A 15,633-nucleotide genomic window follows, 5' to 3' on the forward strand; every position below is an offset into this window, starting at 1 on the left:
GTATAAGTACACGTCTTCAACCGGGTGACCAGTTACCATTTCTGAAACATTATTAATTCATGGCTTCTGGGAGCCCTGCTCCCGGGAGTTCCATGTAATGTATGAACCTTTCAGCACAGCTCTTTATTCTCCTTCAACGCACTTGCCTGCCTTAAATATATAAGTAATTAACCACACTTCAATGTAATTTAATTGTATGCATTCGTACGGTCACATGTGAATAATGCAGTTTGGTTTGGTTTTCAGGCTTTTATGTTTTCATCTACCTACACAATGAATATAAAGTATATTAGAGTAAATGTGTGTGTGTGTGTGTCTGTATTATTACATCAGCACTATTCCACGATACTGAAAGGCAGATTCTTTATCCCCGGAGTAAGAAATGTCACACTTTTTCTCATTCTGTGTTGCTTATCTAAGAAGGGAGATAAAGCAGTAAAAAGTAAAATAATTATACAAAGATATAGTAAAATGATGCCCACAGAAGCTCAATCATGTCCACCACCTACTTCTTATCTCTTTATGTGATGCCAACTGCCAATATGGCTCATACACCCCAAATTACTTCAAGCCAATAATAGATATAAAGGTTGAAAGGTCGATATAGTTTTCAGAGGCTTAAAGTCCAAGATTTTAACTACTTTTGGATAAAGATGTTTTCGTGTGTTAAAACTACTTTTTCAACAAGTCATATTTGTATTAATTAGTGTGGTTAACTTGGGTTTGCAGGCAGGAAGTGAATTGTATACAAGCATCACAGCCTTCATTCACTAAAGTAATTATAGGATGGTTCCCTTTAATTTGTTTATTTAGAATTATTAAATTTTTTCCCTTTTTTAATCGCTTCAGACACAATCCTATACATTTTATGGTTATCTTTTATTTATTACAGGGAAAAGTGTCTTACGTATGTATTTTCATCTACACTTGGTCCATACAGCCACAGGCATAGGATGCTGGCTCCCTTGGGACAACTCTTGCCTTGACAAGGACTGAGAAACCCCAATAGTGTTGTAATAAAGAAGTAGGGAATATATATCACAATGTCTACTACAGTATGTATGAAAATAACGGAGAATATGAAAGTAGTTTTTAAAGAAAGAAAAAGATATGACAACGAGTTTGGACATTAGAAAACCATGAAATAACAGATCATGACAATGACTGTATTATGCATACAATAATGGAAACCAACCAACTTTGGCCGACACTTGGTCTGCGTTAGTATATGCCACTACATTACTTTATTATAAAATAAATGAAAGGCACAAAACAAATAAAACCAAGAGGGAGCTTAATTATGTAATTCAAATATAAATAATATATGAGTTCATCCAAGCAAGGTTTGGATTAATGCGGAAATTATAAAATGTCGGAAAGTTCTTGATTGATTTTAAAATGCAGAATAAACATTAATTGTTCAAGTCAAACATAATTTAGCTGAGCCAAGCTGATAGCCTGACCTGACATAAAATAGGGGTATGTGGTATCCTAATAATATTGATTTCTAGATTACAGTCGTCTGGTCCCAGATTGCAGTTGGAATCGAATTCAATTACAAGTTTTATGATGATAATTACAAGAATTCAAATAGGATTACGGAATATAAGGACATCAACTTTTTGTGATTATCTGTGTTAACATTATTACGTATACTCTAAGGACAATTATAAACAAGTATAATCTAATAATCATTGGAAATCAAGACACAGTGAATGCTTTCTTTCTCTAACGGTACAAACTCTTGAATGAAGAGGCGGGCTTTCAAATTAAATCAACAATCAGACACGCAAAATCTTGCCAACTAATCATGATTGCTTTAATGCTAACACGACCTTAAGCAATAAGCATTTTGAAAAAAAAATCATCCCAAGAATAATGGAGATGGGATTAGTAGGACCATGTCCAACATAGGATAGTGGGAAATACTTGATATAAAAGGGCCCATAAATGATCATTATTCACTTGCTATCACTTTCCCGTAAGATCACAAGTACTATAGATGCTCATGTTCAGAAGAGAAATTAATCTAATAACATATACATTTTTCAATTCCTAAGAGATTTCATTAAAGAAATTACTTATGTTATAAGCTTATGAATTGAAACAAATTCGTTGATATAATGTGTCGTTACATTCAAATCCTTCCAGCTAAGGAAAGTCTACAATAATATTTGAAGAGCTAGCATGTGGAACTCATTACTTTGTATCTAACCAGCAAGTATAGATGAGAGGCAATTATGAATTTCCACAAAAGTGAAATCATCCAACGGGAATTTGACAGCCTGTTCTGAAAGGACATTTTGGCGTTTAAGCTCAGCCCTGAATGAAATTCTATCCAAGTCCCCAGTCTAATAATGTAATGCCCTACTGCCAATAGATATGTCCATTCTCATCTGTAATATCAGTACCGTAAAAGAATTCTGGCCTCAACCATTTGGGAAAATATTCTCTTGAATGATTTCATGTACTGATCCCTACAGGCCATTCTGTGTAATCAATTCGAGTCTTTCTAAATTCTAATATGCAGATGTGGTCTAAAATTTGATTCAAACCAGGCACATTGTGGTCAGAAGCAGAGGTTTAAGCAAGATTAAAAGTTATAACTGCGTGGATATATTGTCTGCAGTTTCGAATAAAAGGAAAGATTGAATGAGAGACATGGTTTGGATTAGAATGGACCTGATGATAGAAAGATCTTGAGGGACCAAGCACAAATGGTGCGGGGAACAACTAGCAACCTGATCTTTATTCACTTTAAGTCCTGCTGAGATTTCTTTCTGCTATGATCAAAATATATTGCGACTGTAGCTGCATTCTCCAAGTTCCTTGTGTTCTTCCCTGAAAATATTATACCAACTTAAAGGTGAAATGCAAGGTATGGTTATAAGTACATGTCAATTTGCAAGTAGCCTAGCATTAAAATAGCTGACAGGTGAATTGAACAGAAATTGATGAGTGAATTAAGTAGTGTACTTCAGAAGTCATATTAGATCGTATGATTTCTGCAGGTGTAGATGAATATGAGTGCATTTTGACATTTTTCAAAATATAAATGCAAAATTGTTCACCTTGGTTTAGTCATGAGCAATAATGAATAAAAATACACAAACCTTGTAACTTGAATATAGCAGACTTTTATCAGTATGCTTGTCATGCTTTCTGAGGCACATTCCCTTTCAGCATTATAAGGTGGGTGGGATCATCAGAGTATAACAAAATGTGATGAACCATTAACAGAGTTTATTACATGTCAAACTCAATAGTCTGCATTTACGTTATTGATGCGTAATGCAATGCTTTGGCTTTCCTTAGGATTCGTTCAGTCATTTTCTTGACTTTCTGTTCTGCATATTCATCTATATTCAATGGACGGCAAGGTCACATTTAGACTATCGTGTATAATATATGTGCACAATGTACGATGGTTCCATCTTAGAACTTGATGTGTAACAGATATCTTTTAGCACCTACTAAATTCTAAATAACAAATGAATCTCATCCCCATTCTACTTATAGATCCACCACCATTTAGGTTGGGTATCAGTTGATAGCTACTTGTCTAATTTGTACATCACTATAACTCGTATGCACATATAGATCAACTTTAGCATCAGTATTTGAGATCACCTAAAAGATATAAAAACTTTCAAAACACTCGACTCGAGAGTACGTACAACTGACGTCGCTTACTTCGTTGATCTTCCACCGATGGCATATCAATTTCTTGCAAAAGCAGAATCTCAAAAATCTGAAGCTCCAACAACTCACAGTCGCTTCATATAGCAATCAATTAGGCTTTCGACTTTTTTTCTGCCGAAATCACCTCCAACCGCTTCTTACGACTGTTGGTACTTCCACCAGAAATGGAGCGAAAATTTAGCGGAAACGAATGGAGTTTATAGTAGACACATGTAAATGGGCCGATAATCATTTGGGGCTGATTTCAGCCCATTAGTTTTTCAAATTGGGCTTAAGCCTACTATTCATTGATTTTTGTTTGTAAATTAACTTAGTTAGTACTAGTGCATAAATAAAAACATCTCCCAAAAATCAAATAAAAAATTAAAAACCTAGCTTGCAAAAGGCTTTTAGGTCTAAATAAAAAGTAAAAGTGCACATAAAGAGAGATATTCAACGTCGAAAGTTAGGGATAGTGATGTGTTACACAAAAAGGAACATTTATAGTTAAATTATTGTGTGTGTTGTTTTTTTTTTTTTTTCAAATATTATCGACTTTTTAATAATATTATCTATATATTATTTAATTATGATTAAATTAAGTATTCATTAATCATCCCTATATCGAATGTTGGCTTATAATATTAACCATTATTATAACTATAGTGGTTAATACTATAATAATGATGTGGCGTGCATTAACCCGACTGCCCCGTTTCTTGTGGCTTGGAAGGTCCCCGGACTTGGGTCCAAAGAAACCTTACGAATATAAAAGGCAAGGCAAGGCATGAGGCGGTTACAGACTTACTGTTACAGTTGGACCGGGAAGACCAGGAGCTTAACCCAGACGCAGTCCTGGGTGGGCAGAATAAGATAATTTCTGCATTATTATTTATATATATAGTTTGATGAAGTCACGATATTTACGAACAATTTATTAAAGATAAGGTTAGAATAGAAGATGACAAATTTAAATATCTACGGACGTTGGTGTTGGTATTGGTGTTTGTATCGGTATGGTGTAGAGTAAAATCATTCATCTGAATCCATCATGTATGTAAATTTACAAACTTTGAGCAGTGGTTGAACTTGAACTTGAAAACTTGACCTGAACTGAATGTTGAGAGAGGACAAATTAGCGACGATTTGTTAGAGGGAATATACTTAACAAAAACAGAATAATAATGCATGCGGTCAAACAAACAACAAACTATAGTAAATTTCAAGGGACCGACCAATCATTTAATAAATCAATCCACCAATCGTCTTGACTTTGTTAATTAGTATTTTAAAAAACAAAAAAAAATCAATTTAATAATTCGTGAATGGGCGTGGCCTAGGAGTAGGACCCAATCGATGGTCTTAGTCTACCATTATTTATTTAATAACTAATTTAAAATATAAAATAAAGGAACCGCTCGCTCGGACTCGGTCTCGGTCTCGGCCTCGGTCTCGGTCTCGGTCTCGGTGACGACATACATATGAATGAATATATTCTTCTGAGCTTTATCATAGGTTGGTTGGTATATGTTATGGTATCCTCTTTATAACTTTTCCTTTATACCCTTTTATCCGAACAAAATGGCAGTTCAACCACTTCATTTTGGTTTATTCCACTAAACCCCGATACAAGGGGCGAATCACCTATTTTTCAAATATTGGGGGTAGAATAGCCGTTTCCGAGTTTTTATCGCTTTCTTGCATCATTTTCTTTTCTTGGATTGGATTGGATTGGATGGGGATGCCATCGGCGGAAGACTCTCGTCTCAGCCGGCTCGTCGGTCATTCGAGGAAGTCCCACTTCCACGACACACGAGCAAGCAATTCGTGGAGTAAAGTAATCGACTGACTGACTTTGATGTTGCCTGTTCAAAGCTGACGGACCAAACCCCCGTTATTCTTCCAATGTTTTGATCTTCCCGTTTTCGCTGCACCTTCCAACAGTACCCATTGACTGAATGTGCCCCGCCCCCATCAAATTGGTATTTGGTATGTGACAAGTAAATCCTTTTCACAATCAGTTACAACCGCAAGCAAAAGCTGGGGCGCAGAAATTAATTAAATCCGTTTCGGAGCTGCCTGGTATTGCTTCCTTTCCTGCCCCATCTGTTTTGGACTTTTGATTATGGGGGAAATTCGTACGGCCGAGTAAAGGATTAGGTGGCCGGGGATCGATTTAGCGAGTTTAGGTTTGGGAAACAGCGGCGGGATGAGGGCGGAGAGGGAAATTGTTGAGGTAGTGGCGGCTAGAACGGCGTCGTCTCCGGTGGTTACGGAGGGTGTAATGTTTGTGGCTTTGGGGAAGGATGTGAAGGAGGGTGAGACGGTTTTGATGTGGGCTTTGCACAATTCGAGAAGGATGAAGATTTGTGTGCTTCATGTCCATCAGCCTGCTCAGAAGATTCCCATGAGTTAGTATTGAGTTGTACCTATTCGTTTTTCATTTCGTCTTTGCTTTAGAGTTTTTTCAGCTCTTGCATATGTTGTAATTTGGGATTTTTTGGATATATTGTCTGTGAATGTTTTGATTAGGGTGGCTTTGGTTTGTTCAACTATTTTTTAGAAGTGTGGTCTGCAGTTGGGGTTTGGTTTCTTGTTTTGCTTGATGGATATATATGTATCTATAGAGAGAGAGAGAGAGAGAGAGAGAGAGAGAGGTGTGTGTCTTGTGTATGTAAGTTTGTTTGAGTATACGCCATATTAGATTTGGGGATGATGATTGAAGCTTTGATTTTGTTACTGGTAATGACTTATGCATCTTTCCATGCTAACGTTCAGTGATGACCAAACAGATGTTGTATGTAGGAATCAGCTGATTTTTCTTTCTTTCATGTGGTGTCTTTATTAGCAATTTATAATTGCCTTTAACCTGCATTTCCATGAAATATTAGTCTTTACATTGCTCCTTGTTACACGTTTATTTATTCTTTCTGGAAGTATTTGATTATGATGTTGATACTGATTCTTCCCTTACGTCTCGGTTTAAAGTGGGCACTAAAGTTCCGATTAGCTTGATGGAAGAACATCAAGTTAAAGCGTATCATGAAGAAGAGAGGAAAAAGATGCACAAGACACTGGACAAATATGTCCATATCTGCAACCAATCCGGGGTATGTTGAGAAATTCTGCATCTTTACCCAGAGTGCATGCTTACTTTTTAAGATGTTCTGCATTTCATATGGGTTTGAAACCTACAACTGACCATTCTGATTCTCAAAAGAATGAGGGTCAAAGGGATTGATTGAGAAAGATCTCTTGTTCTTGTTGTAGGATCGTGTGATTGGATACACAATGAGACACAACACTTCCTCAACATTTTACACAACATACAGAAATACCTATAGTTGTCCTCTTGTTTTATACTTTAATTATTTGTTGAACCTATAACCATCTTCGTATTGATTGTTGAAAGGAGAGTGAATGTGCATTATATGGTTTGTTGTTTCTCTTGATATATTTGAATTTTATCTAGGTGCAAGCGGAGAAACTATGGAAAGAATCGGATTCTATTGAGAAGTGCATAGTGCAGCTCGTATCGGATAATGCTATCAGGTGGCTTGTCATGGGAGCTGCAGCAAACAGATCTTATTCAAGGTACATCTTCTATTAGGATTATATAAGAGACACTTGAAGAGCCTCGGACGCTCTCTTGAGTTATCAGTGCTAGTTCGTTCCTTTTTTTGTGTTGGCAAGTTTGCATCAGACTGTTTCCATCCATCATTTTTCTCTCTGCAGAAAAATGAAGGAACCTAAGTCGAAGAAAGCGAACTATGTGCGCACGGAAGCACCCTCTTTCTGTCACATCTCATTTGTATGTAAAGGCAAGCTTATATTCACAAGGTATGAAACTCTATCCTTCTCAATTCCTTTTCTTGATGTGAATACAGTATGAGCCCCCATGACGGGCATTGATTGATTTTATGCCTTGTATTTTTTATTGCAACAATTTATTTTTTTTCTTCAGTCTGGTGACTTGTTCTGTGATGCAGGGAAGGTAAATCAGATGGGATCAATCTGGATGGAGAGGCTACACCATTCCAACCCAGTCCATATTCCCAGCCTGGAATACCTATTAGATCACGATCTGTCGCAGAAGCAGAAAATCGTGGTACAAGGGTTCGAAGTCCTTCGATAGAGTATCGTAGGGCCAGATCTGACAATCATGTGATGCAACAATCTGCACCATCAACGGGCTCCGCAAGGTCATTTCCTCAGGGTAGTTTGAATCCAGAAGATAATTCTGATTGCGACACTTATTCGAGGGGAAGTCTGTCGGTAGGTTCTCAGGGCTCAACATTTTCAAGTGAAGTATCGGCCTTAATTACACCTAGCAGCGAAGGTAATGAAATTGTGTCTGAGCTACCTGGGATTCAACAGGACCATGAGGATCAGTACCATTCCTCTGTGGCTTCCAGTGGCATTGTAAGTTCATCAATGGGGACTTAAGTGGGAGTCCATTATATGAACAGAATTATCAACTCTTTAATATCAATGGTTGTTCCTTGAATGATTTTCTGACTAGTGCAGGATGGGAGCATGAACGACGGGCTCTATGATAAGCTCGAGCAATTTGTGGCTGAAGCAGAAAGTTCCCAAAAAGAAGCATTCGATGAATCAATGAGGCGCAAGAAAGCTGAAAAGGATGTCATCGAGGCCATTCGCAAAGTAAGAATTGCGAGGCTGTTCTCCTGCCTTTGCTACATATTCCATTCTTACTACACACTGGTAACTGACATCACATATAGGTTAAAGCATGTGAAGCTATGTATGCTGAGGAGCTAAGAAGGAGAAGAGAAATTGAAGAAACACTAGCAAGTGGGAGAGGAGAAGCCGAGGAGATGAGAAGGCAACTCAACGAAGTAATTTATGACCTTAGAGCTGCTCAGGAACAGAGATTCTCTTTGGAGTGTCAAATTGCAGATTCTGATAAGTTGGTAGAGGAATTGGAGCAGAAAATGTTCTCTGCTGTTGAGTTGCTGCAGAAGTATAAGAATGAAAGAGACAAGCTGCAGGTTGAGCGCGATAGTGCTCTCAGGGAAGCCGAGGAGCTGAGGAAAAAACAAACTGAGGCAGCGTCGAGTTCTTCTGTAAGTCAGTTCTTTTCAGAGTTCTCTTTCCTGGAAATTGAGGAGGCAACGAACAACTTTAGCCAATCCATGAAGATCGGCGAAGGAGGCTATGGAAGCATTTATAAAGGGCATCTACGGCACACTCAGGTGGCTATAAAGATGCTACATCCGAATAGCTCGCAAGGACCTTTTGAATTCCAACAGGAGGTAAATATATTAAGTAAGCTGAGGCATCCAAACATTGTTACCCTGATAGGAGCCTGCCCAGAAGCTTGGGCTCTTGTCTATGAGTATCTCCCGAACGGAAGCCTTGAAGACCGTCTGAATTGCCGAAATAACACTCCCCCGCTGTCTTGGAAAGCTCGGATCCGTATTGCTGCGGAGCTCTGCTCTGCCCTTATGTTCTTACATTCTTGCCCTCCTCACGGGGTTGTGCACGGAGATCTTAAGCCTTCTAATCTGCTTCTCGACTCTAACTTTGTATGCAAGCTCGGTGATTTTGGGATATGTCGACAACTCCCTAAAGATGAATTTTCAGAAAACAACACAACACCATGTTGTAGGACTGATCCCAAAGGAACACTCATCTACATGGACCCGGAGTTCCTTTCATCGGGAGAGCTTACACCGAAGTCTGATGTTTATTCCTTTGGAATTATATTGTTGAGGCTTCTAACTGGAAGACCTGCACTGGGGATAACGAAGGAAGTTCAGTACGCAATAGATAAAGGAAATCTGAATGATCTACTGGATGCGACGGCTGGGGATTGGCCATTCGTGCAGGCAAAGCAGTTGGCCTACTTAGCTCTCAGCTGCACGGATATGAAGCGCAGGGATCGTCCTGACCTTGCTTCTGAGGTGTGGAAAGTGCTTGAACCCATGAAAGTTTCCTGTGGGGTTTCATCTCGGCGTGTTGGCTCTGAAGAGCAGCGATACCAGATCCCATCGTATTTCGTCTGCCCCATCTTCCAGGTCTGTATCTGTCCGGTCTTTTGCTTCTTTCTCTTGTAACACCATCATCACATTCACACAAGTGCAACCATTTTACAGGAAATCATGCAAGATCCAGTTGTTGCAGCAGACGGGTTCACCTACGAGTTAGAAGCTCTCAAGGGATGGCTGGAGAGCGGCCACGATACTTCCCCGATGACCAACCTTAAGCTTCCACATTGCGATCTGCTGCCTAACCATGCTCTTCGCTCTGCAATTCAAGAATGGCTGCACACACCTTGAAATTACTTCCCTCTGGCTCTCTCTGCTTTCTTACTTTCTCAATGCTTGCTTGCTTGTACAGATCCTCTATGTCTGCATAGACAAGCACACACAAGGCATAATATATACTACATTGCAGCTCATAGCCCTTTTTCTAGTACCTCCTGGTCTTCTATCGGTGTCTGATATGAGTCAATCCTCCCACAACTGGTAAACACGATCCAAAAATAGGTTACCTTGATGATGAAAAAGTACAGAGGCCTGTTTGTTTCTCTTCGGCAATTTATCGGATAAATTTATTTTAGTCTAAGAACAAGACATCTTTCTTGTTATCTGTAAGAATAATAAATAATTAATACTAATGTTTAGCCTGGACAGCGAAGTTCCTTGTGGCACCAGGAATTGATAATCGAAGACCATCAAGTTCAGGTCTGGCAATAATTTGGCATCCCAAGCGAGACCTGCACGAAATCATTATACGTTCGCATGTGAGAAACCAAGCAAGAGGACTGATCGATGGGTAGACGAGGAGTAGGAAACGGGCGTACGTGTCTGTGAGTCCAAATGCAAGATCTAACATATCATTTTCCTCGTCACAAGGATCTGGTAATTTATTGTATTGAGCCATATCCTGCCATAAGACATTCACATTCACTTTATAGATAGATCATGGATATGGACGAACAATTACTATGAATAAATAAGTTGTTATAAAAGGGTGGGTTCGAGTTGAAAGAAACTTACCATTACGATAACATGGCATGTTGAACAGGCAAGCGATGCTTCGCATGCTCCTGCAGCAGATCCAGAGTATTTAGCTAATAGCTACTCGCTCAGATCTCTTTTAAGTTAATAACATGTTTTTGAATCACAAGTTTGGAAGCATTGGTTTCCATCAGGCAGTATAATTTGGATTGCCACATGAAAATAATCTATTAAACAGCCAAATTTAAATCACTGCATATGAAAGCACCTTAGAAAAGTAAAATCACCTTCAAGCTCGATGTCATTCTCATGTGCAGCTTCTAACATTGACATTCCAACAGGGACCTTAATGTGCATCTCCTCTCCATCCTTGTCAACAAATGTTACATTTATTCTGCAAATTGTAATTTAAAAGCATAGAAGTGTAAGAAGATCAATGAATGAGCCTTTACAATATACATGCCAGCTCAATCTATCAGCTTTATGGAATTGAGTAACATATTAATCTTGAATCTTGATTACATTTCCGAGTCATGCACTACCAGAAACTGTCATTCTGGACTCGACCTTTCTACTGAAAAAAAACAAAGGTAATACTTTGGTTGATGAACTTACTTTTCTTCATTTACACCCTCGGATTCAAGTTCTGAAGCTATACTACTAAACAATTGATGTCTCTGCATACACATGGGAAAAAATATGTTTAAAAAATGATTAGACGATAAGATTAATGTTGAAAGTAACAAACCCTAAAGGAAAAGAAAAAATAACATATTAGATTTGCCAAGGTTGGGCCTCGCGAAAAAGCACAGAGCTGATTCTGGATGAGAAGGGAAGATGACAATACAATTTTATTCTCTTTCTCTGGATAGAAGAAAGCTAAAAGGATCTCAAGAAAATTTGTGATTCTTTTCAGTGTTTAATCATATTTGCTTTCTATTTTAATCTCCATGAGTGACTCAACTTAGAATGGAACTTATTAAGCTTAGGCATATTATATAATCTTGAATTGCTAAGATCAATCCAAGTATATTTAAATGGCCTATTCAAAACATCAATGAACAGTTCTGAAAATACATAACCTTGACCTGATATATTGAAGATAATTAATTAATATACTAACCTGGCCATGTATGTATTGTGAATGAACCACAGAAAAATATGGAGTCCTCTGAGTAAGAGGTGGAGCTGCAATATGAAAATAAAAATAAAAATAAAATGACAATTTATAACATAAGCCAAGGAACAAAGTAAAGCAAGAAAAAGATTACACTACTTGCAAAAAATGCCATTAACAAAATATTCCAAACCATTTAACATTTCCAACAGTAGAAATTATAATCAAGCGTGAGCCCAATATATAGACAGAGTATTGCAGAAATGACCCTTTGCATTCTATTCAATGTCAAAGTATAATCTCAGCCCTGGCTTTGTATTCTATTCTACAATGATAATTTTTTTGAAGTTAATTGTAAATGAGATGGATAGAAATCAACTAAACTAAAAGATAGCGACTAAATCCATTTATCAACAGAGATTACAGGAAACCGAAGATCTCAATGAATAAATTACATCAATCAATGGAATGGCAGAACAGACCTTTCATCAAATGTTTGGCTGCATGAACTCCTAGACGATAAAACTTAGAAACGAACATAATAATTAATAATCCCTTCTTCAACCTGCAAAGACTCACGCAAAAAAGAAAGATCAAAGAGCAAGATCAAGAACAAGGCATTCCTATTTCCTATCATACATACATATGCTTGTTCAAACCAAACCAAGGTTAATCAATATCAAACCTTTCCCACGCAACACACGAACTCCAATTAAAGATAAATGCTTTCTGGCGTACTAACTTCCGTTCCGCCCCCAGCAAATGGCTAACAACACACACGCAAAACACAAAACGGAAAGCTAAAACTAAAACTAAAACTAGCAAAAGGAAACGAAATCAAAGCAAAGAGGATCAAGTATACTTGGACTTGCCGCCGGAGCAGCCGTCAGAGGTCGATGTTCTTTCACAGAGTTCCCAAGTGGCAGCCAACGACGTCGTTAAGAGGTTTGAATTGCTTCTACTACGAATATGGGCTTATCTAATATAGACATGGGCCTGGTCCTGGTCCATCTACAAAAACTTTATGCTTAATTATTGCATTGCATGTACCCAAAATGTCAGTGAGAACAAATTTATTAACTAATGAATTAAAATGATAATAGCTGAAAATCGTCTACATTAAAATTGAATTTAAGAAATAATAATAAAAAAAATAAGATTGACGCAATTCGCTCGTCTCCCAGCTAGGCTACTACAACCCTCGCCGGAATCTTCAAATTTTGTCACAAGATTCTTTCTTGCTCACTATACTTGCCACAATTGAACTTAAATTCCTCCTAGGCTGGACATTAACCTTCAGCCCATTCTTCATGAACAGCGTCAACGACATCTTTTGCTCCACCTTATGCCCCGGCGCCGCCGTCAGCTGGTGGCGCAGGAGCACCGCCGCAGCTACCGACTTCATTTGCAGGTACGCGAGTTCCTTCCCCAGGCAAATCCGCGGCCCCGCGTTGAACGCCATGAACTTGTAAGCACTGTGCGTAACGAACTTATCCCCGCCGGCGGATAACCACCTCTCCGGCTTGAACTCCAGACAGTCCTCTCCCCACGCCGACTCCATTCTACCCACCGAATATATCGAGTACGTGACCGACGATCCCGCCGGCACAAACGTTCCGTCCGGCAAAACGTCGTCAGCCACCACATGCTTGGAGTCCTCCGGCACCGGAGGGTAAAGCCTGAGCGTCTCCGACAAGGCAGCTTTTAGGTACACCAAGCGGTCGGCTTCGTCAAAGGACAATGGCTCATCCAACCACGAATCCACCGCCACGTCGGGGCCACGTGTCTCGATCAGGGCCGTACATATCTCGGTTAGAATCGCCATTTCCACCCTCGGATTCTGCATCAGCAGCCAGAAGAACCAGCTGAGCGCGACGGAGGAGGTATCCCGTCCGGCCAGGATGAAATTCAGCGCCACGTGCTGCAAGGATTTGTTGGAGCTGGATTCCTTCTTCATGAATCTGGACAGCAAATCGGCGTTGTTATTGCCGTCTTCCTGCTCCTGCTCTAGCTTACGCGCGCGTATCACGCCGGACAAGTACTCCTCAATCTCGACCAGATTTTGGGCCAAGCCGACCTCCATACCAAGCCGAAGCCATTTCTTGAGCTTCCACACGACTTCCGGGAGAATGAAGCGCCGCAGTGAAGCCTCGGTGGCTCGGTCGAAAGCCAAGGCGAAGGCGTTCTCCGGCAGGCTCGGAGCCAGGGTCTGGGGGTCCTTGCCAAAAGCCAAGCCGCACACGTTGTCGAAGGTAAGCCTGAGCAAGAGGTCCTGGAGATCGACAGGGCGCGCCTCGAGCTGAGCCGCCTTGAGAATGGGGCAGAGGCGAGTGTAAATGGCGCGGTTGACCCAGCGAGCCATGGCCTGGCGCAGCGTGCGAGTCGTGAACTCGAGAGCAGCCGTCTTCCTCTGGAGCAGCCACGTGTCGCCGTCAGAGTTGAAGATGCCATGGCCAAGGAGGTCACGGAACACCGATTGCCAAGTCGGGCCCTTGGGGTAATTCTGGAACCGGGTTTTGAGTATATGCTCCAGATTCTTGGGGTCGCATGTGACGGTGACCAGGCCCTGCCTCCGGGCCAAGAAGGGCAGGGCGCAAATGCACGTCTGGTACGTCCCGCCACAGGCGCGGAGGTTATCGGCGATCCAGTCGTGGAGGCGGTCGGCGTTCTCGATCAGGCCTGGGAGACTGCCCAATAGGGGCCAGACACATGGGCCCTTGAGACTCTTGGACAAGAAGGCAAACCAGAGGAAATAGCAGGTGAGTCCAGTGACCGACAACAACAACAATGGCGATAATGAGAAAATCTCCATAAAAAGATTTATATATTTCCTCAATTGGTTTGAATTGAAGACTAACTAGAAGGCTGTGTGCGTGTGTTGTGAGAGGAAAGAGGGGAGTTTATATAAGAGGGGGAGGATGAATATTGAATATTGAATGGTGAAGATAGTAAGTAAATAAGGGAGTCTGAGACTTGTGTTATGTTGCAAGACAACAATACAATACAATACATAAATCTATTGGTGCCAATTCACAGGATAGTCATAAATGCATATCAGAGGCAGTTGGAGCCAGGAGATTCAAATGAGAGCCAAAAGAATGAATAGCCCATTGAAGAAGAAGAGGGATCCACTCTGAAAAGATGGGCAGAGAAATAGTGTATCATATGTACCAGGGAGAGGGAGAGGGAGAGGTGAATGAAGTTAGTTGAGAGAGAGATTACCAGAAATTGAGGGAGGGAGTACTTTGACTGTTAATTAGATACATACTTTGACTCACAACTGAAACATGGCTTGCTTGCTTGCTTGCTTGTTCCTTCTTTGTTAACATTTTGGTGAGCAGCTCACCAACGACTCTTTATGCAAATCACCCACCTCACCTTTTATTGCGCCACTCAAAAATCTTTTATTGTGTAACTCACGTGATGTTTATCTCTTAAGACCAAGAATTCAATGCGCGCGGTAGAGCCAGAGGTGCCCAAAGTCAACCCTTGATTATATTCCTGCCAACACAACAAAGTCAAACCCCTCATTTATTCAACATTTTTTATTGCTTAAAATGTCACCTGATTTCGGTGGCTTCCCTTTCAGGGACCATCGCATTGTGCTAATTCAGAGGAAACATCTTCAGGTTGCAAAAATATAATACTACTTCAATGCAATGCTTACCAAGAAAAGCACTAGTATGGATTAATAAATGCGCAATCCTTAACACACAGGCACAGCTTAGTAAAGAAAATATATATGCAGCTGGCTATGGCTATTTCCTGCATAAAAAATTTAACTTGTAAACAGAGCAGCTTGGTTGAGAACAGGCCAGAGTCGCTTCTTGCTTACCCCTCCTTCCTTAT

At 40.1% G+C, this 15,633-nt stretch overlaps 3 protein-coding genes and 1 long non-coding RNA gene across 5 annotated transcripts; 1 reads left to right on the forward strand and 3 right to left on the reverse strand.

The window, feature by feature from the left end:
* Positions 1–39: 39 nt before the first annotated feature.
* LOC127245073 (uncharacterized) lies at positions 40–3,849 on the reverse strand. Of its 2 annotated transcripts, none has more exons than XR_007837373.1 (3): positions 3,694–3,849; positions 2,683–2,841; positions 40–146 (listed from the first exon to the last, which is right to left on the reverse strand). It is a non-coding gene; the product is annotated as an uncharacterized LOC127245073 (long non-coding RNA). The 2 variants fall into 2 exon arrangements; XR_007837364.1 differs by having other exon boundaries at positions 3,678–3,849.
* Positions 3,850–5,331: 1,482 nt separating this feature from the next.
* On the forward strand, positions 5,332–10,063 carry LOC127263554 (U-box domain-containing protein 33). The gene is made up of 8 exons (XM_051292678.1): positions 5,332–6,092; positions 6,670–6,791; positions 7,154–7,275; positions 7,417–7,521; positions 7,671–8,103; positions 8,209–8,346; positions 8,427–9,722; positions 9,801–10,063. The coding sequence occupies exons 1-8, from the start codon at positions 5,891–5,893 to the stop codon at positions 9,981–9,983; spliced, it is 2,601 nt and encodes an 866-aa protein (XP_051148635.1). The 5' UTR covers positions 5,332–5,890; the 3' UTR covers positions 9,984–10,063.
* A 116-nt stretch (positions 10,064–10,179) lies between these two features.
* On the reverse strand, positions 10,180–12,732 carry LOC127263626 (adrenodoxin-like protein 2, mitochondrial). The gene is made up of 9 exons (XM_051292772.1): positions 12,647–12,732; positions 12,470–12,550; positions 12,267–12,349; positions 11,791–11,855; positions 11,283–11,344; positions 10,955–11,061; positions 10,707–10,756; positions 10,511–10,593; positions 10,180–10,423 (listed from the first exon to the last, which is right to left on the reverse strand). Exons 3-9 carry the CDS (start codon positions 12,322–12,324, stop codon positions 10,321–10,323), a joined length of 528 nt encoding a protein of 175 aa, XP_051148729.1. The 5' UTR covers positions 12,325–12,349; positions 12,470–12,550; positions 12,647–12,732; the 3' UTR covers positions 10,180–10,320.
* A 114-nt stretch (positions 12,733–12,846) lies between these two features.
* LOC127248546 (cytochrome P450 86A8-like) lies at positions 12,847–14,596 on the reverse strand. The gene has a single exon (XM_051270974.1). The coding sequence runs from the start codon at positions 14,594–14,596 to the stop codon at positions 12,998–13,000; it is 1,599 nt and encodes a 532-aa protein (XP_051126931.1). The 3' UTR covers positions 12,847–12,997.
* Positions 14,597–15,633: the final 1,037 nt, after the last annotated feature.

This window comes from Andrographis paniculata, unplaced genomic scaffold (genome assembly GCF_009805555.1).
Source record: "Andrographis paniculata isolate CXL003 unplaced genomic scaffold, ASM980555v1 Contig10END, whole genome shotgun sequence".
Taxonomy (NCBI): domain Eukaryota; kingdom Viridiplantae; phylum Streptophyta; class Magnoliopsida; order Lamiales; family Acanthaceae; genus Andrographis; species Andrographis paniculata.